This window comes from Elaeis guineensis, chromosome 5, assembly GCF_000442705.2.
Source record: "Elaeis guineensis isolate ETL-2024a chromosome 5, EG11, whole genome shotgun sequence".
Taxonomy (NCBI): Eukaryota; Viridiplantae; Streptophyta; class Magnoliopsida; order Arecales; family Arecaceae; genus Elaeis; species Elaeis guineensis.
The window spans coordinates 87,244,773-87,268,223 of NC_025997.2; the positions used below are offsets into that span (position 1 = coordinate 87,244,773).

The 23,451-nt window shown below is 37.6% G+C and overlaps 1 protein-coding gene across 2 annotated transcripts; it reads right to left on the bottom strand.

Moving 5' to 3' along the window:
* Positions 1–1,255: 1,255 nt before the first annotated feature.
* Positions 1,256–21,371, bottom strand: LOC105035852 (transcription factor ILR3). 2 transcript variants are annotated; one of them, XM_073257998.1, is made up of 5 exons: positions 21,107–21,371; positions 5,645–5,707; positions 5,457–5,534; positions 5,198–5,360; positions 1,256–1,790 (listed from the first exon to the last, which is right to left on the bottom strand). In XM_073257998.1, the coding sequence occupies exons 1-5, from the start codon at positions 21,244–21,246 to the stop codon at positions 1,506–1,508; spliced, it is 729 nt and encodes a 242-aa protein (XP_073114099.1). In that variant the 5' UTR covers positions 21,247–21,371; the 3' UTR covers positions 1,256–1,505. The 2 variants fall into 2 exon arrangements, with proteins under 2 accessions (XP_073114099.1, XP_010909862.1); XM_010911560.4 differs by having other exon boundaries at positions 1,256–1,775; positions 21,107–21,363.
* Between the last annotated feature and the right edge of the window lie 2,080 nt (positions 21,372–23,451).

Sequence of the window (23,451 nt, forward strand, 5' to 3'; positions counted from 1 at the left end):
CATGTGGTTTTTATTTCTTATTTTCTTCTTTTCCGCCGAACTGATCCATGAAAGGAAACATGTGCAGCGAGTATTTAAAAATGGATGTCAGTTTTAAGTCGATGGATGGTGGCAGTATTAAAATCAACTTCCAAGGTCATCTTGACGAGAAATGAGGCTAGATCAGTGGAATTGATCTCCTCAATCTTCTGGAAAAGTTGACCTCAAATTATATATGAATATAAGTCTTCCAAAATTTATTGCCTTGAGAAGCCGAACAACAAATTTAATGTGCACTTACTGCTAAACGGTCGCGTTTGTCATCCTCAACGCCAAAATTATGATCACTAGTTTGGCCTTCGAGGAAAGAAGTAAAGTGGGTTATTGGGATGTTTGGTAGCACCTTCTATGACTCAGAAACAAGCTTGGAGCACCATTTCAGTAAATATAAAATGTTCATAGGGAAAATTGTTTTTGATAGTTAGCGTGGAAAGTATAAATTTAGAGATTAGGTAGGCAAACCCTAAGATATGAGGACAGGTAAGAGAGAAGCGTGTGGGTGCTAATAACGAAAGATCGTTCCTCAAAACATGATGAAAGAAACATCTTACAGGTTCCCACTCATGATAATTTTGAAATTGAACGGCATCTCCTAAGTCTTAAATAGGCTGTTTTAATTGACATCTGAGCCAAATATCTGATAAGAGGTCGGGATTCAGATTAAATGCAACAAGGAAAATCAAGAAAAAGAAATTCAATTGAATTTGATGATCTTATTGCTTTCACATTGGATGAAATTGAATTTGGGCCGCAGCATTTGCTGCATACACCGCTGGAAACATTCTACAATTGTGAACTAGAATTAGTCATCCCTGCAAACAAACACTAAACAATGATTGCTTGGAACGAATCATCCCCTGAAGCACATCCACCTCATACACCAAAGTACATCACACATACGAAGACTGCAATTCCATCATTCTTGATTCTCAATTAATACATTTTGAGAATAATCCTCGAAATATAACAACTCTAACGCCATGACCAGAGTATTCAAATTTCACTCACAGAATTCCAATGTAATAACACATTATTCTGCTGAATAGTGCGAGACATTATATTAAGATAGTTCATTACAGAATGAAATTCTCACCTTGAGTTGGTAATTCTGTAAAAAGCATCAGCAATCCATGATATATCACAACTTGCACAATAATCAATTGAAAAAAAAAAAAAAAAAAGTGTACCACAAAATCAGTTATCTTCACATTTTCCATGATAGAAAATGGGAATGAATTATCCCCATGATTATGGCATTTACGGAACGAGGTGGATGGATTATTTCAAAGTGACAGTTAAAGAGGTGGTCCTCACTAAAATATCTCTATTAACATCCAGTGATGGTCTTGCAACCAAATTTTAGCCGAAACAAAGAATTAGAGGTGCTATCTGAATCTAATGAGAAAATCAGACAATTCCTGGCATAAGCTAAAACTGGGCAGACTTCAGCTCGATGGCCCAGATGCTTAAGCAACAGGTGGGCATGTTTCAGTATCCTTTGATGTATCAACATCAGTAGGTGGCATGAATTGCCACATGGGAAATCCAGGGTAACCAATGACAGGCATCATCAGCTTCTGTCCTGCAGCTTGCCCCTGCGCAGCGAAGGCAGTCGGGATTACAGGAGGTGGAGGTACATAGCTTGGTCGTGAGTTCAAAAGTTTTAATTGCTGCTCCAGACTCTCTTTCTCCACCTTTAGCCTCTGCTTCTCATCACGAAGCTCACTCTTCTCAGCCTGCAGAACAATAAACTGCAATTTATCAGTAGTGATAATAAACATGAAAACAAGTCATAGTTCTCAAACTTAATATAGGTTAGCGATAGATAAAAAGAATTTAACAGTAGAAATCAAAGTTAAATGGACCAATATCAGTAAAAGTCACAGATAGCAAAATTTAGACTGATATCTAGCTATATTCTGCCAGGCTACAGTCACTTCCCTAAACGAACTAACAAGAAAACCCAAACTACTAACCCAACCACCAACATGAGACCAATGTATTCACGCTATTATTTAAAGAAAATAATCTCCTAGCCCCACAACAATCATACAGATGGCATCTGCAATGTTCAATTTCATATCCATAAAAAGCAAGGCAAATCATATAAAATTCCAGAACCAACTACTTGATGTCCGGTTCACAGTTTGACTTCCTACATACATCAAGTGCGATAATAAATAAAAAGGGAACAACGAAGAAAAATACTTTCGAAAAACAAAAGTGCTCCCTCCAGTCAGTCTACAAGCATATACTCCTTGCCTCAGAATAAACCATGCAAAATTGTATGTGGAGAACCCTCCAAATTGTCAAGCCACCTCCATTCCTGTATCTTCCTAATACATCAAGTGGGATAATAAATAAAAAGGGAACAAAGAAGAAAAACAGTTTCAAAAAAAAAGTGCTCCCTGCAGTTGGTCTCCAAGCATATACTCCTTGCCTCAGAATAAACTATACAAAATTGTATGTGTTAGAACCCTCCAAATTGTCAAGCCACCTCCATTCCTATATCACTTCTCAAAACCAATCATGGGAGTCCCTATTATGCTCAATGTCACAAGCATTATTAAGAGGCTTTTTTTATGTGAACTTGAGTTAGCCAGGGAAAGACCCCTATTAACTCTTACTGTGGCTTCAAGATATTCAAGTCTCAGCTGCACACTCAAAAAGATCAACTAATAATTGAAAATTGGCATCCATAAAAAAGGTACAGAACATTAATGGATGGAATAAAACCTAATGGTGGTCCCGACCTTGAACAGTTCTCCTCTGAATCAGCCATAAATTACATGCTCCTCACCATGGTAAATGTGTCTTTCCCTTCTAAGTAACTGAGCAGCACCAGTTGAAGCTTTGATTTGTTCAGGAAATTCAAAACAAACTTTCAAAGGCAAATAAGTCCAGATGGCTTTACATGTTAAACATCTCAAAAGTCAAAAGAACCATAAGAGAATTGGCAGATTTTGGTCATTCTTTTCCCATGTCCAAATGTCTATCATTGCATCTTCTCTACGGTTGATGAACTCCAATAACTTGATGCATTTTAACCTAAAATCTTAGAGATGCGCCCAAGCATCATATCTTGAACCTTTTCCAGTGAGATTTGGATATTTGTAAATCCCATTTTGTAACTAGATTTAAATACTTAACATAAGGAAATAACCATAACCATAGCATCTGGCCTTGTCCCAGTTATTTCCAGTCAGGTTTACGGATCTTCAATTGCCAGAGCTTCCTATTTAGGACCACCTCTGACATTATTTTAAGCTTTTTCATATGCTTTCTCAGAATGCCATAAGTCGTCCCCTTCTAAGGCATATTTAATAAAAATTTATCAAATCAAATCCAAATATCTAACACAAGCACATTACATGAGAAGATAGCATAGAACTCTTATAAACTGATATAGCATGTGATGTTCATAACATATTATATAAATAACACCACGAGTGTACAAAAATTATCTACATAAAAATTATCTTGTCTATTTCGTAACAAAATAGTACAACTACACGATCCTAACAAAAATTCAAACTTATGCCATCACAGAAGCAAGATCATAGGGATAACTGGAAAATCACATAGGCAACATTCTATGACAACTAGTCCCTTCGCCAGTGAGACAACAACCACACTAGTTGGTCCCATGACATATGTGGTGGACTTCAAAACAAAACGAATGCCTAGCAAGCAAGGATGCACACAAGACAGACCCAGTGACATAATCCATGAAATCATTGCCGTAGAATCTCACAAGAAATCCGATTACCTCCAAGAAGAACAACCATGCCCTCCCAAGCACCATGAAGCTTGGCAAGAGGAAAGGAGCTTTTCAAGGGAGATACATCAAACCACTCAGCAAAATTTGGCCCATCATGCATTAGTGAAAAAAGCTTTAGCATCTGCACAATCTCAGGGGCCACAATCATCAAAAGTCACTGAATTGTGCTGCAGATCTCCCGAAAATGTGAGAGACATGAATAAATGAACGCATGGTCTATTCCAATGCATCCACAACATTCCCAATTCACATGAAGACCCCTGGCAGTTCCCATAAACCAGCCTCAACAAAGAGTAGGGATCCATAGATGAATGTTTATGGACCAAATCCAATTAAATTATGGCTTGGCAGACGATGTGTGTTTGTGACTGAAGGCACCAGTGCAAGTAACAGACACATTTAAAAATACTTGAAAAGTAACATGTGTGCTAAAATATGTATGATTAAAATCAACTTTAATAAAACTGAAAATGAAAAGATCTATGCCCTTTGGGGGTAACTGAGGTTGACGCAGAGTTTTAATCTGGCAGATTAATCAGGTGGGTACAGGGCAATCTTACAGGCAATGTTGTTTATAACGGGTGGAGGAATGACCCTCACTTCCATCATCCAGTCCTCCATCTCAAAATTCCTGCTAGCTCTTCCATCTTCCACCCCACAAATTGATAGTATAGAAGATGTGGTCAAAAAAGATGACAGAAAAACTGAATATAGGACCCTAGGCACAAACACCGGCTCTGGACCACCAACTCATAAAAGATTTTGAAAAGTTGATGCAATAAATTACTAACCAACCGCTAACATGATCAAGAGACATGCTCACCATGGCAAGCTGTTGCTAGAAAGGGGGACCAAACTTACAGGTACTTACCAACCACATTGTTCTGCAATTTAAGTTCATGCAACAATAGATAATCCCTCAAAAGTGCTTATGTACCCTCTATGTAATTCCTTTCTCTCAGAAGCACTCACCATTATAGCATTACCCTAATATCTTGATATATCAAGTTTGTGTCAATTGTCGTGTAGTTTTCACACCATGATATCTTTCAAAGTCACCTGACAGACAAAGCAGCACTCAGCTATTATTCTTATTCTGGAAATTCATAAAAGTTAATTGACCTTCAAGCAATACGAGGCATTTGGATCCATGAATTAACACAAAATGGCAGACATCTTAGATGGCAACATCAAACATAAAGCTCAACATTTTTGCAAAGAAAAAAAGGTTAATAATTAAAGAATTAGGAAAAATGATGAAAAATAAATTATACAACTAAATTAGAGTTGATAGAAAAATAACATTAGTTTCCAAAAAGATATATGGTAGATATATGGTGAAGAAAAGAGTATCATGACAAGAGAACTACTGCTAACCTTCAACTCCTTTATCTTTTCTTCGAGACTGTCATTTGACTGTTTGAGCTTTTGTGCTTCAGTACGCAATTGAGTCACCATGTGCACAGCATCACTCAGGATAGTTGCTTTGTCCATTTTTGGTGGTTTTCCAGGATCCAGTATGGAGCTCAGCTCTAGGAACCTTGGAGTCAATCAACGGTGAGATCATCATTTTGACAGGCATAACAAAGCAAGGTGCATAAGCATGAGAATCAATGGAATAAGAAGATGGATATACCTTTCATTCAATCTATCTCTTCTCATTTTCTCTCTACAAGCTTTGGAGGAAGGTCCACTACAGGACTCTGACCTCATACTGAAACTCACAGATGTTTTATAATTAAAAAATAATAAACAGTAAGGTAAAGGGGTTAATGAAAATAATCATAATTTTCAATTTTCAATCTCAAATTGAGCAAGCCAAACCGTTTTTGAGAGCCTGGTTCCTTGTGGCCATCAAAATTCGCAATAGAGCCATGAATTTCCCCGCTGGTAGAAGAAAGATTTATGCTAAGGACGCTGAAGAATGAAAAGATGACAAGAAAGGAACCAAAAATAACAGAAAGACTAATATATATATAAAAGCACATTAAAGAAATTATTCTTCCAATTTGACAATGGATGGCAACATTTCAATCACCCATGCAACACCCAGCTCCACAATAGTAGAGTCTGTGTAAGAATTGCACCTTATTAAATTGGAAAACTCTCTCATAAGCCCACACTATCTTGGAAGGTAATACGGATTACCTTCAAGATAGATTGCCGCCATTAAATTGCTAGTAATGCTAATTACTGTGTTTGGTACACGTAGATAATGTTGCAGTAAAATTACTGAAAATCTTGATTTACATGTTTGGTATGACAATCAGATTACCAGTAATATGAAATCAAATTCCCAAATATCCTTATAAAATTTTGTGAAATTTTGAATTACTGGGAAAGAGTTTAATTTTATTTTCTAAATTTAAATCAGAATTTCTAAAATACAGCTAGCGAGAGGAGGGGGTGGTGGCTGGGTCCTCAAAGGAGGGGGTGGCGGTGATGGAGGTGTGCGAGGAGAGGTCGATGCCTGCGTAAAAGTGGGGGCCATAGCTGGAGATGACAAGGGCACAGGCGGAGGGGAGGCGGTCGAGAGTGGCGAAGGCACGAGAGAGTTCGAAGAAAAAGAGGATGAGAGCTGCCAGGGAAAGGGGGTGGAGGGGTGAGTTTTGTGTGATTTTTTTTAGAAGTAATTTTGTTCAAAAATTCTTTTGCAACATTGTCAAATAAGTGATAATCTGGATAGCTACCTCTCCCCAAAGCAATCTGGATTACTTTCTCAAAAATAATCTAGATTACCACCCAAAAAGCATACCAAACATAATAATCTGATGGGCCCATTTTAAATTACCGGCAATCTGAATAGATTGCCCGCTACCAAACGCAACCTACTAGAAAGAGAGAGCGTGTGAGAAAGAGAGAGAGAGAGAGGTCTCTATGAGTCCCCATGTATTACACCTACCATGTGCACTACACATGGAAAAGACTAGCAAAATCAACAGCTAGTACTTATTGAAACTGACAGTAAATTATCAGTTTTTGTTTGATATGGTTTTTAAAATGCAGAGTTAGTTTTGAGCTAAATATAAGGTTAATGGTCACACGCTCCTCCAAATGGAGGAAGCTCTAGGTTCAAAACTTGGGAGGCATCTCCCCAAGTGTTTGCACCAAAGTAAGTCCACTGCATGGGCCTTCCATTGTACTCCTAAAAAAAGTAAGAAAGAGTCCACCAGAATTTAGGCAGTTCTCTGCAAGAGGATGGCTAGCAAGGAAATAAACAATTATATAATAAGTACACTAGCCAAATCCTATCAGATGTAATCAAATGACAGGGTTTTGAATGAACATCTAAGCCATTAAATGTGATTTATAATCTTTAGTCTACCTACAAACAAAAAATTATATATTTTAGAGAGTCAGAAGCCCCTTGCTTATGCATCAAGTGATCACGAATGGATGTTGGATCATGTTATTTAAATGTCCATTTGCGACAAGTTGATACAACAGACAAAAGGTCTCAAAAGTACATTAATTTTGGTTTATAGATAGTTTAGAGATAGTAGATTACATTCAAGAACTTGGATCTCCATTCTCAAAACCATGTCTTCCTATTTCACCCAATCGGATCGGATTTCAGATTTGGTTGACCTGAGTGTAGTCATTATCTAGTATATATACTAAAATGGAGGCTTGGTTGTACTAAGCTCTCCACTCACCACATGGACACCAGATATTAATGATGGGTGTTAAATCCTTCTCACACTCCCTATTATCATTAATAAGGTAAAAGCCATGTATTGATTAAATCATTGTATCAATTAAAGCGATGTATTAATGCCTCCCCACATTAATAAGGTGAAAGCCACGATTAATCAAATCAATGGAACAAGAAATCTGATATCGAAACGATTGTAGGCCATAGAATAATGGTTTTTAATTTGATATATAAACATTAGAACAATTACAAAAGAATTATATAACAATTGAAATAAATATATCTAACATTCATATTTTATTTAAAATAATACAACAATCATATATTATAATTAATAAGATGAAAGCTATGTATTAATTAAATTAACGTATCGATTAAAGCCATGTATTAATTCCTCCCCACATTAATAAAGTGAAAGCCATGATTAATTAAATACATGGGACAAGAAAGCTGATATTTAAACAATTGCAGGCTATGGAATAATGGTTTTTAATTTGATATATAAACATTGTGACTATTACAAAATAATTTATATAACAATTGAAATAAATTTATCTAACATTCACAATTTTATTTAATATAATACAACAATTATATATAACAAAAGAAAATATATAAAGTAAACATATTTAAATTTGTTATAAAAATATTTTTAGAATCATATATAATGACTACATGTTCATAATTTAATTCTAACACAGACTCAAGCCAATCAACACATCTATAGCTTTGAAATTTAGTACAATCTGTACTCTAGCTACACATCTAATTTACTCCATGGCTCAAATAATAGCTATTACAATGTCATAATAAGGCACCATAATAATTTCAACAAACCAACATAATGTTTTAAATATAATTTATTACACTGCTATATTACCTTTCAGGAATAATCCAAAATCAGAAAAAAATATATATATATTTGCACATCATAAAGGTTATATGCTAGTGCATTATCATACGGTGACCAAGCAAAGCCCAATTGGAAGTTTCTGACGATTGATTGGACAAGTTAAACAAGTAGCTCAGCATTAGACAAAAGTTCAATGTGTCCATGTGCTGGGGATCCTGGTACCACTCATTGCAGCTGTAATAACCTGATCCTTAATCATATGGAACATTCCCCACACAAATCTCAAAGCATTGAAAAAAAAAATCATACCTCATGCTTTATGCACGTGAGGCAGGGAGAAGGAAGACTCCTCATGGGAGTCTTCTTCCTCTTCTCCGATTCCGATTGGGAAGGAGGAACTTAGCGTTGAGGTTTTGATCTATAAAAAGGGTTCTCCTTCCTCTATTCACCACATCTCAAAACTCCGTTCATGGCCGGCGAGAATGCTTTGATTTTTCTTGGGTTCCATCGACATCCCTTGGTGGTTCAGCATCGATTTCTTGCCAAAGATGAGGTAAAGATCACTTCTTCCTCCTCTTCTCTCTTCTCTAATTTCTAGGTGGTCACTATTGTTCACTATTAAGGCCGGAGATCGCCGGATTTCATGGTGAATGCCCGTTCCCCTGTTTTTGCTTCCTTCTTTCTTTCCACCAAAGCAATCGCCGGCGTCGGCCATATGCGGCTGCTGAAGGCCGAGGTCGTTGGGGTCTGCCACTGCAAGTGGTGGTTACCGTCCGAGATCGCCGCCGTAGGGACGACCAGCGTAAATTTTGTTTTTCCCTCCCCTATTTCAATGAAGGAAGAAGAAAACCAGAAAAGGAAAAAGAAAAAGAAAAGGAAAGAAAGGAAAAAGGAAAAAAAAGAAGAAAAAACAGAGAGAGAGAGAGTCTTCTCTCTTCCCTCTCTCCCCTCTCTACCTTCTTTCTCCACTTTCTCTCTCTAATTTCTCTCTCTACTTTCTCTAGACTTTTTCACTCTCTTCATGAATTTTCTCTCTAGAGATCTTATGGATCAATGGAGGATCTAGATACTTAGACAAATCCAAATCTTAGTTGATCCTAAAAGGGATCCTGAATTTATGATATTAGGATCGTTCACCGTAATTTTTTCACTATCTCTAATTATCTATAATTTTTATATTTGATCCTGATCATGCAGAGATATAATGGTATGCATAATGTGTCGAGCAGAATACCTTGATTTTGAGTCTGTAAATCAAAAAATTCATCAATTTCTGTGCTTGAGTCACTTGTCGGTAGAGGTAAGAGTTCTTGGACACAAATACTCGTATATATATTTACTTTTGCATTATATGATTTGGTTTCTTGTGGCTGATATTCGTATGTTTGCCAATATGATTGCCTGTGTATTTTGTATCATATGTTGATATCAAATAAAGATAGGCTTTCGGATAGTTTTGAGTTGTGATACTGGCTATTAAGAATTTTTGAAAAAAACACGATACAATTTCTTGGCATAATTAATATTTAATAAATTGATGATCAAGAAAGGAGTATTTGGACTAGCCATGTTAAACTGAGAATAGCCCCACCACAGATAGGAACGTGGTACTTGAGATTACCACCACGGACTGGATCACGGATATCTGAGATTGCCACCACGGGTTGGAGCGCGGCTGTATGATTTGCCACCGCGGATTGGATCGCGACTAGTATGGTTCGCCGCTACGGGCTGGAGCGCGGTTAATATAGTTTGCCAGTTAAAAACAACTGTTGATTGATCCGAATTAAGATAATGAGACATGAACGATATGACATGAAACTTTGATTAAGTCAAACAGAATTTCACTCGATTACATACGTACGGTATATGACTTTTGGAAAGATGGATATTTGATGATATATGATGTATATTTTTGTTGAGCTGTACTAGATACTTGACATTAGATTTTTGTGACTTATGTTTCTTTTGATACTGTGCATATGTTATTTTTGAATTATTATTATTATGCTGGTGTGAGTGTATAGGGATTCTTACTAGACTGTAAAGCTCACTCCCCTCCATTTTTCTTTTTCTTCTCAGAATTGTAGGATTCTCATAATTGACTATGGTTTGGATTTGTGAGAGAACGGATGCAAAGATAGAGTGTCATTGATATCTGATTAGAGGATTGAAGAAATTTAATTTGTAATTATGCAAATTTTACTAATTATTATTAAAATTAGATATTATGGATGTTGAGATTATAATAAATTATTTTAGACCTTGCATATTCTTTAGGACTTGTTCTAAAAAGTGTGCGGCCATCACGTATCTAATCTGAATGTCGGATTCGGAGCGTGACAGAGTGGTATCAGAGCTTAAGTTTAAGATCGCTAGGAACTGTGACATAAGTGATATTAAAACTTTTGGTTATGATCAATAGTGTGATGGAGTGGTATCAGAGCTTAGGTTTAAGATCACTAAGGACTGTAATATAAATGATATCCAAACTTGAAGATATGATTAATAAAGTATGACAGAATAATATCGAAACTTTAAGTTATGATCTCTAAGGACCGTGATCTAAGGGGTATTTGGGTATAAGGTTATGATTACTAAGAATGTGACAGAATGATATCATGACATAAGATGTATCAGAAACTGAAGGTTATGATTAATATGGATTGTGATAGAGGTGATTCATAAGGTTTGAATTTTGATGGATAATTTATATCTCAATTATAAGTTAAGAGATTGAAAAACTTATGATCTTATTGTTTTGGAAGTTTATAGTAAACCCGAGACATCTAATGGATTAAATCAGAGCGCGCAACAAAAACATGATGGTACAAGTCATTTAAATTTAATTGAAAAGTTTGATTTTAATTTCAAAGGATGTTATGCTAAAGGATTGGAATTTCATTTCGAGTGAAGAAAGTTACCTAGTAGACCAAGGATAAGATAAGAATTTGGTGCCCTTAAGGTTTTGGCTTTGCAGTATACTAATTTTCAGGACGAAATTATTTTAAGAGGGAGAAAATGTAATAACCCGATCCTCAATCATATGGAACATTCTCCGCACAAATCTCAAAGCATTGATAAAAAAGTCAAACCTCATGCTTTACGCATGTGAGGCAGGGAGAAGGAAGACTCCCGATGGGATCTTCTTCCTCTTCTCTGATTTCGATTGTGAAGGGGGAACTTAGCGCTGAGGTTTTGATCTATAAAAGGGCTTCTCCTTCCTCTATTCACCACATCCCAAAACTTCATTCATCCCCGGCGAGAATGCTTTGATTTTTTTTGGGTTCCGTCGACATCCCTTGATGGTTTAGCATCGATTTCTTACCGGAGATAAGGTAAGGATCACTTCTTCCTCCTCTTCTCTCTTCTCTAATTTCTAAGTGGTCACTATTGTTCACGACTAAGGCCGGAGATCGCCGGATTTCATGGTGAATGCCCGTTCCTCCTCTTCTCTCTTCTTTCTTTCCACCGAAGCAATCGCCGGCATCGGCCATGTGCGGCTACTGAAGGCCAAGGTCATTGGGGTCTACCACTACGAGTGGTGGTTGCCGTTTGGGACCACCACCGTAGAGACAACCGACGTAAATTTTGTTTTTCCATCCCCTGTTTCAAGGAAGAAGAAAACCAGAAAAGAGAAAAAAGAAAAAGAAAAAGAAAAGGAATGAAAGGAAAAAAAAAAAAGGAAAAAAAAGAGAGAGTTTATCTCTCTTCCGTCTCTCCTCTCTCTACCTTCTTTCTCCACTTTCTCTCTCTAATTTCTCTAAAATTTTCTCTGTAGACTTTTTCTCTCTTTATGAATTCTCTCTCTAGAGTTCTTATGGACTAATGGAGGGTCTAGATACTTAGACAAATCCAGATCTTAGTTGATCCCAGAACAGATCCTGGATTTATAATATTAGGATCGTTCATCGTAATTTTTCCACTACCTCTAATTATCTATGATTTTTATGTTTGATCATATAGAGATACGATGGTATGCACAATGTGTCGAGCAGAATACCTTGATTTCGAGTTCGTAAATCGAGAAATTCATCAATTTCTGTGCTTGAGACAATCGTCGATAGAGGTAAAAGTTCTTTGACACAAACATCGATATATATATTTATTTTTGCATTGTATGATTTGGTTTCTTGTGGCTAATATTCATATATTTGCCAGTATGATTGTCTGTGTATTCTATATCATATGTTGGTATCAAATAAGTTTTTCAGATAGTTTTGAGTTGTGATATCGGCTATTAAGAATTTTTGAAAAGAACATGATACAGTATTTTCTTGGCATAACTAATATTTAATAAATTGATGATCAAGAAAAAAGTATTTGGACTAGCCACATTAAACTAAGAATAGCCCCACTACGAGTAGGAATGTGGTACTTGAGATTGCCACCATGGGCTAGATCGCAGATATCTGAGATTACCACCGCAGACTGCAGTGCGGCTAGTACGGTTTGCCACAGTAGGTTGGATCGTGGATAGTATGGTTCGCCACCCCAGACTAGAGCGCGGCTAGTATGGTTTGCCAATCACAGATGGGATCGTGACTGTGATTAGTCCATGATCCTAAAAACAACTGTTGATTGATCCGGATTAAGATAATGAGACATGAACGATATGACATGAAATCCTGATTAAGTCAAATAGAGTTTCACTCGATTACATATGTACAGTATATGACTTTTGGAAAGATGGATATTTGATGATATATGATGCATATTTTTGTTGAGCTATACTAGATACTTGACATGAGATTTTTGTGACTTATGTTTCTTTCGATACCATGCATATGTTATTTTCGAATTATTATTATTATATTGGTGCGAGTGTATGGAGATTCTTACTGGGGTGCAAAGCTCACACCCCTCCATTTCTCTTTTTCTTTTCAGAATTGCAGGATGCTCATAATTGACTATGGTATGGATTTGCGAGCGAACGGATGCAAAGATAGAGTGTCATTGATATCTGATTAGAAGATTGAAGAAATTCAATCTGTAATTATACAAATTTTACTAATTATTATTGAAATTAGACATTATGGATGTTAAGACTGTAATGAATTATTTTAGGCCTTGCATATTCTTTAGAACTTGCTCTAAGGAGTGTGCAGCCATCACGTATCCGATACAGATGTCGGATTCGTGGCGTGACAGCAGCAGGAAGAAAAAAAAATAAAATAAAACACACAATCAAGTACGTAAATTAGCCCAAATGCTACCTCCATAGGGCATGCAAACTTCACTATGAGAAAGAAACAAGTATAAGAGGAGAACACCCTCTCAACTCTTATACACAAACCTATTTCAACAAGCACTCACCCTCACAAAAGCTCTATCAACATCCTCCAAAAAGATCCTCTCGCAGGCCTGCCAATGTCAGAATCCTCGATGCCCCTGGACGTTTCCTGTGATCCAAGCCACTACATCATGCCTCACGATCGTTCGGGGATACTCTCAACTGATCTGCCTGCTGCTCACGCCAAGCCGCTCTTTAACCGCTACTGATGCCCCACCACAGCTGCTTTACACCAAGCTGCTCCTTGCAGCCTCCACGGCCTCTCAGACCTCTTGCTGAGATGCTTGCTGCGCGCTCTGATGCTCCACAGCCGTTAGGCCTATTTATAGACCCCAAAACCCACTTCTGATCGAAGAAACACTCCTGATCGGACTCCACATACGTTTGGACCATTCGATCTTCGCCGCACACCTTTCGATCGTTAGATAGCGCATCTGCATGCCTAATCACACCCGATCAAGCCTCCAAGCCATCAGATCAAGCCCATGAATCATCCTCGACCGTTAGATCATGCACTGGCCTCCATGCACCGTGGTAGACCGCGAGAAATGCAGCAGCGAAACGTGCTAGGACCATATGAAATGTGCTGGAAATAGGGGTTGTGCCCCGCACGTCCACTAGGCCGGCCCGCACGGGCCCGTGCTGGGCCATGCCTCGACAGGCCGCACCCACTGGCCTGCAGACCGAGTCTACAGGTCCTCGGGCCAACCTCTCATGTCCGTGGGTCTTCTCGCATAGGTTTCTCCATCTTGGGCTCTTGTAGGTCAAATTTCGAGACGTCGAATTCTAACAATCTCCATCTCGACTCGACATTCGACCTCTTCCTAACTTTGAGAGCTTTTCGATCTTCTTAGCCCCATATCTTGGGACAAACGCCTGCTGATCATGGATAGGCAAATATGCGAGTCGAACCAGACCGCTTGATCCCATCTCCATCTTGTATGACCTGAGACCTGCTCGGGGTAGCCTCCTAGTGATGTCGCTTATCATCTTCCTGAGTCTCCTGTCTCGTATGCAATCCATCTCCACTTGGAGCTCTGCCTTGTACTAGGCTTCTGTTGGCATCTTCCATTGTTGACGGCTATTTGCATAAGAGAACATCGATCAACCCTTCACAGTTGATCTCCACCTTAATTGCGCATGTCTTCTCCATCTTCAATCTTGATCACCACCGCTGCAACATGCACTCTGATAATAATCCGGCTCTGATACCACTTGTTGGAGATCCTGATATCACTCGTTGCAACAGGAAGAAAAAAGAAACAAAATAGAACGCACAATCAAGTACATGGATTAGCCCATATGCTATCTCTACAGGCATGCAAACTTCACTACGAGGAAGAAACAAGTACAAGAAGAAAACACCCACTCTTAACTCTCATACACAGACCTCTCTTAACAAGAAGCACTCACCCTCACAAAAGCTCTCTCAAGATCCTCGAAGGAGACCCTCTCACAAGCCTGCCAGTGCCAAGATCCTCGATGCCCCTGGATGCTTCCTGTGATCCAAGCCACTACATCATGCCTCACGACCACTCACACGGCCATTCGGAGACACTCTTAACTGATCTGCCTGCTGCTCATACCAAGCTACTCCTCAACCACTACTAATGCCCCACCGCAGCTGGTTTAAGCCAAACTGCTCCTCGCAGCTTTCACGACCTCTTGCTGAGATGCCTGCTGCGCTCTCTGATGCTCCACAACCGTCAAGCTTGTCTATAGACCCCAAAACCCACTTCTAATCAAAGAAACACTCCTGATCGAACTCCACATACTGACCATCCGATCTTCGCCGCACACCTTTCTGACCGTCAGATCGCGCATCTACATGCCTGATCATGCCCGATCAAGCCTCCAAGCCATCCGATCAAGCCCACGAATCCTCCTCGACCATTAAATCACACACTAGCCTATATGCACCGCGGTAGACTGCGAGAAATGCAGCGGCGAAATGTGCTGGTCCACGGTGGACTGCACGAAATGCATTGGAAATGGGGGTCACACCCCGTGCGTCTGCTAGGCCGGCCCGCATGTGCCAGCACTAGGCCGTGCCTGGCCGAGCCGCGCCCACAGGCCTGGGCCCCTTGCTGGCCTACAGGCCAAGCCTGCGAGCCCTTAGGCCCCACCTCTCGTGTCCGTAGGTCTTCTCACGTGATGGGTTCCTGTAGGTCGAATTTCGAGGCGTCGAATCCCAACACCATGTACCCCTATGCAACTTTTAGATCCTTTTGAGCCAAGTGCCCAATTCTTAAATTTTGTGAAGAGGATGGTTCGGCGCACAAAATTTAGTACAAAACACACAAGTATTGAATTACAAACCCCTCCTAAATTTATTCTGATGAGGATTTTGTCTAGTAACATAAACATATTTAAATTGCAGACATGTCCAAAGCAGCCTAACAAGCAAGTCAGATAGGAGACAAGTAAGGAGGATTGGCCTCACTTCGACCTGATCTTTCAAAGAAAGGAAAAAAGAACTTTGGATTCAGTTTTCTTTCCCTTCCATCATCATTGTTTTGTTTTGCTGTTTGGTTGCCCATTTCTACATCCATTTCAGTGTAATTTCTTGGTACGACTCTTTCCAAAGCTAAAAATTCTTAAGGTACATGCATTTCATTATAACAAATTCATCCTCCTCCTTCCCAACCTAAATTGAAATGGGTAAGTGCTCGCATGATTGTCTAAATCCATTCTAGCAATGTGGGTCAGTGCTAGGTTAAGTATTAGGGCTTTATTTTACAGATTTGATATATGCACACTAACTCTTCTCTCTGTCTGAGTGTGCATGCATGCATGTGAGTGTGCATGCATGCATGCATGTATGTGAGTGTGCTTGTGTGATTGTCTGAATCCATTCTAGCAATGTGGAACAGTGCTAGTTAAGTATTAGGGCTTCATTTTACAGATTTGATATATGTGCACTAATTCTTCTCTCTTTGTATGTGCACGCATGTGTGCATGTATGTGCATGCATCCCTCAACTTCTTTTGCCCTTACATCTACGAAAGGCAAATCCTTAAAATCAAGAAGCATCCAATTAATGCGTTACATTCAATACTTTGGCAAGGGATTCATGTTTTAGAGTATGTAATTAGTGGTTAAAGCCTACTTTCTAAGACAACAGAATCTACTTTTAAATTCTGCTGAGAAAAATATTCGAACATCATGAGAAGAAGCATCCAATTAACAAGGCATCACATTCATATTGCTTCCAGATAAATATTACAAAGAAAATACCCCTACAATGCAGGGAATATAAAGAAGTCTTACCATATAAAAGTAAAAGGAAAATATATATAGTAGGACCAAAAGTACTAATTATCTTAGTAATTAAAATCAAAATTTTTCATAAGCCAATAAATAATGTGCTAGAATAAGTCAAATGTCACATATAAGACGAGAAACAATAAAAATGGAGATAGTTGATAAACATAGTACAATAATTATGAAAGTTCCAAATGCTAGCTAAAAAGGGACAGTCAACAATTTTTATATCTAAAAATTAAGACTAAAAGTTGAAAACTTACAAAAAGAATAAAAAAAAAAGGCACTGACCCATATTTGACCTGACTTAGACCCAAAATCTACATTGAGATGCATGGATTTGGCATAGTCTTAATTGAGATCTGACCTTAACCTGTATTGAATATGGAACTAATCAAATTGGACCTGAACCAATAGGATGTAAATGAATCCAATTTGATGCAACAGAAATTTCTTTAAAGATCCAAGTATAGCTTGAAAATTTTGTCATGGATTGAAACAACACATGAAAGGAGAACCAGAAGGACCCAAACCAATGAAATGACTGGTCAAGTCTAGTTCTAACTCATAGCCACAAAACTGACTTTGGTCAGAGCTTGGCCCAAAGGTAAATTTTCAAGCAGACTTGTCTTTCTTACTGACTTAGTTAGATTTAAAGGGGCCATGATCGTTTAGTTTTAACTCTATTGATTAAATATTAGTCTTTATTAGCTACTAGCACTAGGATTAAAAAGGACAATGTCTAAACAATTCTAAAATTTGTTATATCCAAAGTAAATAATATAAAGTAGAAAATACAGGCATTATTTTATTATCATGATGTGGGAGAATGCTATTGTTATGGATGTTGCATGTCGTTTTTCCTTACAAATGTTAGCAGACCAATTTTTCTAACTTCCATTAACTTGGTAAAAATATGTGATGTTGCTAATTAGTTTTATCGATCTTTCACTTAGTTATGTGCTAATTTGGCATTCAAAACATTTATATCAAGTTGAGCATTGCTAACACTACCGAACTTAACCCAACTTGAACCAAAGCTAAATTTCTATGGGAAGGCTCCCAGGCCACCAGATCCATTTCCTTAACTAATGTAACATGTATTTGCAGAAATTTAAACCCAAACTGACCTAAGCAGTCTGTATTCTACAGAACATGGATTTGTTTCCCCAACCTAACCCAACTTTTGCTTGACCCAACATTACTCAACCTCACTAACAAGACCTGACTGAACTTCACCTGGGTTAAAATATTTGGATTTGAGCTGAGATTTAGAACAGTTAATTGGTAGGTTAGGTCGCATCCATGTAGGATATTTTGCTGGTCAAGTTGAGCTTGTTTGATCCTAACCCAAGCCAACTTCAAGTTGCACTCCTAGTAACACAGATGTGGCATCAACAGTACCAACTAACACTTCTGTCCATGAAAAATAACATAGATGGCACCCAAAGTTGAAGTGTGAAATTTATTGCACTTCTCAACCACAAGTTCATTCATTTATGCACCAAATGATACAAGGTATGTTTTGTCTATCAGCACACACAACACATCAATGTTGTCAACATCAAACTCCCAAAGCATGATAACCACTAGAAATTTCGGTTTGTTTGGTAGCCTAAGAAAGACTACCCTACAAATCAGCATTCTACATGAAACTTACAAGCTTGCCTTGTGCAGTGCTTGGCTACCTGCAATAAGGTCCCAATTCTCAGCATCTGGAGTTGCAGCTTGCATTCATTTGCTGTAAATCAAGTCACGGCATGGCCACAAGTCAAGTTGCAAGCCCTTATATGTGCAGTTGGTGGAAACTGACATCCAGTGCACCCGCCATCCAATCAATTCCACCAGCTCCACACCCCCCCACCCCCCCGGGCCAAAAAAAAAACAAAGATCCACCGAATAGTGATCTGGAAGCATTGTCCAATAGATGTAACCACAGGCATAATAAACAAATTGCACTTGAATGCTGAATTTCCAGCTGCATTGAATCTTAACAGCTAGCAACCAAAAGCCCGACTCAAGAGAATTAACCAAGAGTTAAGTTCTTTGATTGGACCCTAAAGATCAACACTACAATGAAGGTTCGCCATCTCGGTACTAGATCCCATACTGGTACCATTGTATTACAGTGTCGATAAACGATTTGGTATGATACAAGATGGCGTATCGAGTGTCAATACAATACGAGACACCATCTTGGTACAGTATGGGGTGTACCAGATGGTTCAGCCCAGTACGGCAGTCCATGATTACAATCATTAAGGTTCTACAAAGCTTTCAGCTTCAATGAGATATTTGAAGGATTCCAAAGGGTATTTTCCAATTTCCCACTCCAGCACCTAAACTCTGCATTAGAAAGGAAATAGCAGTTTCCAAGAAGCTCCAGGGTGGGCAAAAGCTCCCAAATTATTGACTCCTAAACATGTCTTTGTAGACTTTGGAGCAAAACACCAAATTCTCATGTGTCTGCTTTCTTCAATCATGAATCAACGCTTCAGACTTAGAATCAACATCAATAATGTTGAGGACGGCAGTAGGTAGAACCAATCAAAAATTCAAGTATCATGCAAAACATGACTCAATCAAAATTCCAGATTTAATCTCTAGAAAACATTTCTAACCTGATAATCTGAAAACTTCACCATCCTCCTACTGTTCTCTTCAATTAGTAGATGGATAGTTTCACCCATATCATATTCTTAGATAATCACACTCTACCCCAAATTCTCTTCCTCATATGCCTTCCTGAAGCATGAATACATACAAAATACAGATGGAGAGAACATACTGGTGAATGTTCCACACAAGGAATGAGTTTTCAATTCCACACAATAGATTTCCATCCAAATACCTGTCTAATGCAAGGACCCAAATATGAAACCTGATCTTGACAATGACTCACAGATTCATAATCCACCTAGATGTCAATGCACCACAAAAGACTGGCCAAATTAATCCCATCACTAAATTTACCTAGTCTTTATCTTTCCTAGATATTCAAATAACTGACTGCTTATAAAGTCTCAAAAGAAATGACTCAGTAAATTTAAAGAGCAACCAAATAATTGAGAATGAGCTTTGATAAGCTGATATCTATTGTTGAATGAGGGTGAAGAACAATTATGGCATCACCTTCTTAAAGATTCCTAGTCGTAGGGCCAAAACTTTGCCATCCAGGTGTCCAAGCTATTTAATAAAGGAGAAAGCCCACCTTTGTGTGGATAATTCAGGTTAAAGAAAGACAACAGTCATAATAAGTTGAAGAAAATTTAAGGCAGCAGGCCCCCTTTTTTCCTTGCAATGCTCTTTGTTCTTCATCTTCTATTCATCACAGTTTCTTCTCTACACCCATTGCATTTGTTTCTTTGTGGTTTGCAAACAACTTCTGCATTTTGTATCCTACTGAAAGGATCAGCCCCAATCTGATCAAGGAATATGCTACTAATCATTCACATGTAGCCTCCATCAACTAGGAGTACAGCAGGATGCTTAGTCTCTCAAAAACTCACCAGCTAACTTGAACCAACCAACAATATTGAATGCTCCAAAAATAATAGAGACTATATCAAGGTTAACCTAGACATGTAACTCACAGAAAGCACCACAGAATAACTTTAAATTATTAACACGACTTATCGCTGCTAGACAGAGAACTGCAGCAGTGTTAGAAGAACTAGACCCAACAGATAAACAAGCTAACTCGAATTAGTATACGGTTTATTAGTCTTATAACTGATGATCATTCTTCTGAACACTTCTAAAATCACGGCGAAGACCAAAAGTGGACTCATACAAAAACAGAATCGCAAGCGCACACTCCAATTCGCAAAGTGAGAATATAATCGCAAAATACAGCCAGATAGCATAACCATTGAACAAAATAGCAATCACATAAACAAATAAGCAAAAAGTATAACAAATTGTTTTGAAAAATCAATTTACTGAACGATAAAATCAAAAAGAGAATTTCCTTCCAAAACCATCACTTCAAGCCATGAATTCGTCTGAAATTCGCAAATCATCGCGTAAAATTCGACAAGAACTTTGCTCACAAGCATGTGTAACCCAACGCAAGTACAATCAGAATAAACAAACAATACCCATAACGCATAACAAACTTAAACGAAAGCATCCTATATAAAATTCGAAGGGAAAAAAAATGAACCCAAAAGGCATAAATCGGTTCGATCCAGCAAATCCTGGCAAAAAAATCCGAAATACCTGACATCGGGATAAGGATTGAAACCCTGAGGATTCCAGTTGAACCCGCCGGTAGGCGCCGCGAAATCGGTTCCGGGGACCGGCATGTCGTCGATCAGAGGGCAGTCCAGGAACCAGTTAGACTGTTCGGGAGAACCCATCTCCAATCCTTCGCCGGAAACCTAGATTCCCGGGAATCAGTGGGGTATTCCGACAGATATTGAAAGGAGGAGAAAAAGCCCAAATGGAAAGAAATTTGGGAGCTTGGGAAAAAAGAAATTGGGACTCGAATTTGAGATAGGTAACCGGCTGACATGGCGCGACAGGAACTACGAAGGGCCCGTTATTCGTTGGTTCGGATAGGGTGCGGTTTAGGTCCACCAGGCAGCAGCCAGCATTCCTTCCACACGTGCTGGATGTTAAGATTCGCACAGGCACAGGAGAGATGATCAGCTTTATTTGCACCCAAAAAAAAAAAAATCTTCATATTCTTATTCCGGCAAAATTTCTAATCTCCATTGACGTGCAGGACTTCACTCACCCTGAGATACAATCTCGGTCCATTGTTTTACCGATAGCTATAAGATATTGCATTTGATACCAAAGTAATATATGAGCATTACGGAGGGCGGGCACGACAACATTTTTCTTCTTTCTTTTATAATTTTTGAAATAAAACATAACAATACAATAAATTATAATAAATAAAATTTTTAATAGATAATTTTTTATTATATATTAAGTAATAAATTTATGATATCCAAATAGAAATTTTCAACATTAAAGTCAATGTCCATGTAGTAAGTAAAACACTCTGGAACCTCAATGGAAAAACACTTGTCACCAATATAGACATTTTTTGAATACCAATTGCATATATTATCAGCGATATGATTTTTTTATTTTTTTAAATATAATCTAATATATAATAAATTATAATAAATAGAAGATTTCCATATACCATAGTCAAATTTTTATTATATATTTATTAATATATTTTAATAATAATTGAGTAAAAATTTTCATCACTAACATCGACGTTCGTATAGTAAATAAAGAACTCTACATAAAAGCCTTTCATGGAGAAACTCCCATCATTAATATCTTTCCCATATAATATACAAGATATAGTTTTCTACTCCTTTTTCAAACTATTCTTAAAATATAATATAATAATTTAATAAAATATAATAAATAGAATGCTTCAATAACAAAATTTCTATTATATAAGACTTTAATGATGACCGAGTGATCGCTATCGTAGGTGATTAAAAATAAAAACTAACTCAAACTATATAAATAGGATGAGTAGGAATCGTTTCTACAGGGATCTAAGGTGATTATCTCTTTTTTTAAATAAAAAATAAAAAAAAAATTGATTGTAGAAGAATTAAAAGAAATAAAATAGTAAGAATTCAGTTAAAAATATAAATTAATTTATGAAAAAAAATAATTCAGAGAAATAATCCAAAAATTTTGAATTCACCATGCAAATTAGATTTATTTTTTTTCTTTTTTTATATTGTAATATTAATTCTTGTGATTAAAATATTAGTATAGCTTATCTCTAAGGGGTACAAACTGTATCAGTAGATCACAGCTCGTCCTGTCAGAGTATAAACTATCTAAATTTAATTACAAGATATAAGATTTAATCTAACATATCACGATCTATTTCTCCAAAGTATGTACCGTATCCAGGGATCACAGCACGTCAATAGAGGGTATAGGTCGTATAGGCTAGATCAATGCCTAAAAAAAATAAAAAGATATAAAATAAAAGCATAATTGTATTACATAAAAATTAAATATAAGAAAAAAAAATAAAACTCATTTAGAGGCTTCATCGTATTCCTGGATTGAAGGAATTTAGCCATGCAACAAGCTCTCTAGCTCTATAATCTCCCAATATTTGATCCTTAAAGCTCCTTGATTTTTTTCTCTATTTTTTTTGCTTTTTCTCTAATTTTTTCTCCTCCTTACACTTATTTCCAGGTCCCCTATTTATAGGTGAATTTTTTATATTTTTTTTGATAGAAAAAGAAGTCCTAAAACCCTTAGAAAATGTATAAAATCCTTAAGAATTTTTCTGACCATTGGATGAAGCTTGGACCGCCCAGATTGGATAAAAAATCAACATTTTAATCCTTATCAAAGTCAGATCAAACCGTAGCCGTCTGATCACATCTGGAATTGGTTCTAGGCCGTTGGATCGCACAAAATTACTTTTATTTTCAGTCAGGAACGTCCTTAGCCGTCCAATTATTTGATGGATGAAATTTCGACCGTCGATCAATGCAAAAGTTCTCTTATTAACCGAAGATGAATAGTAGCCGTTGGATCGCGAGATGGATGAACGTGGACTG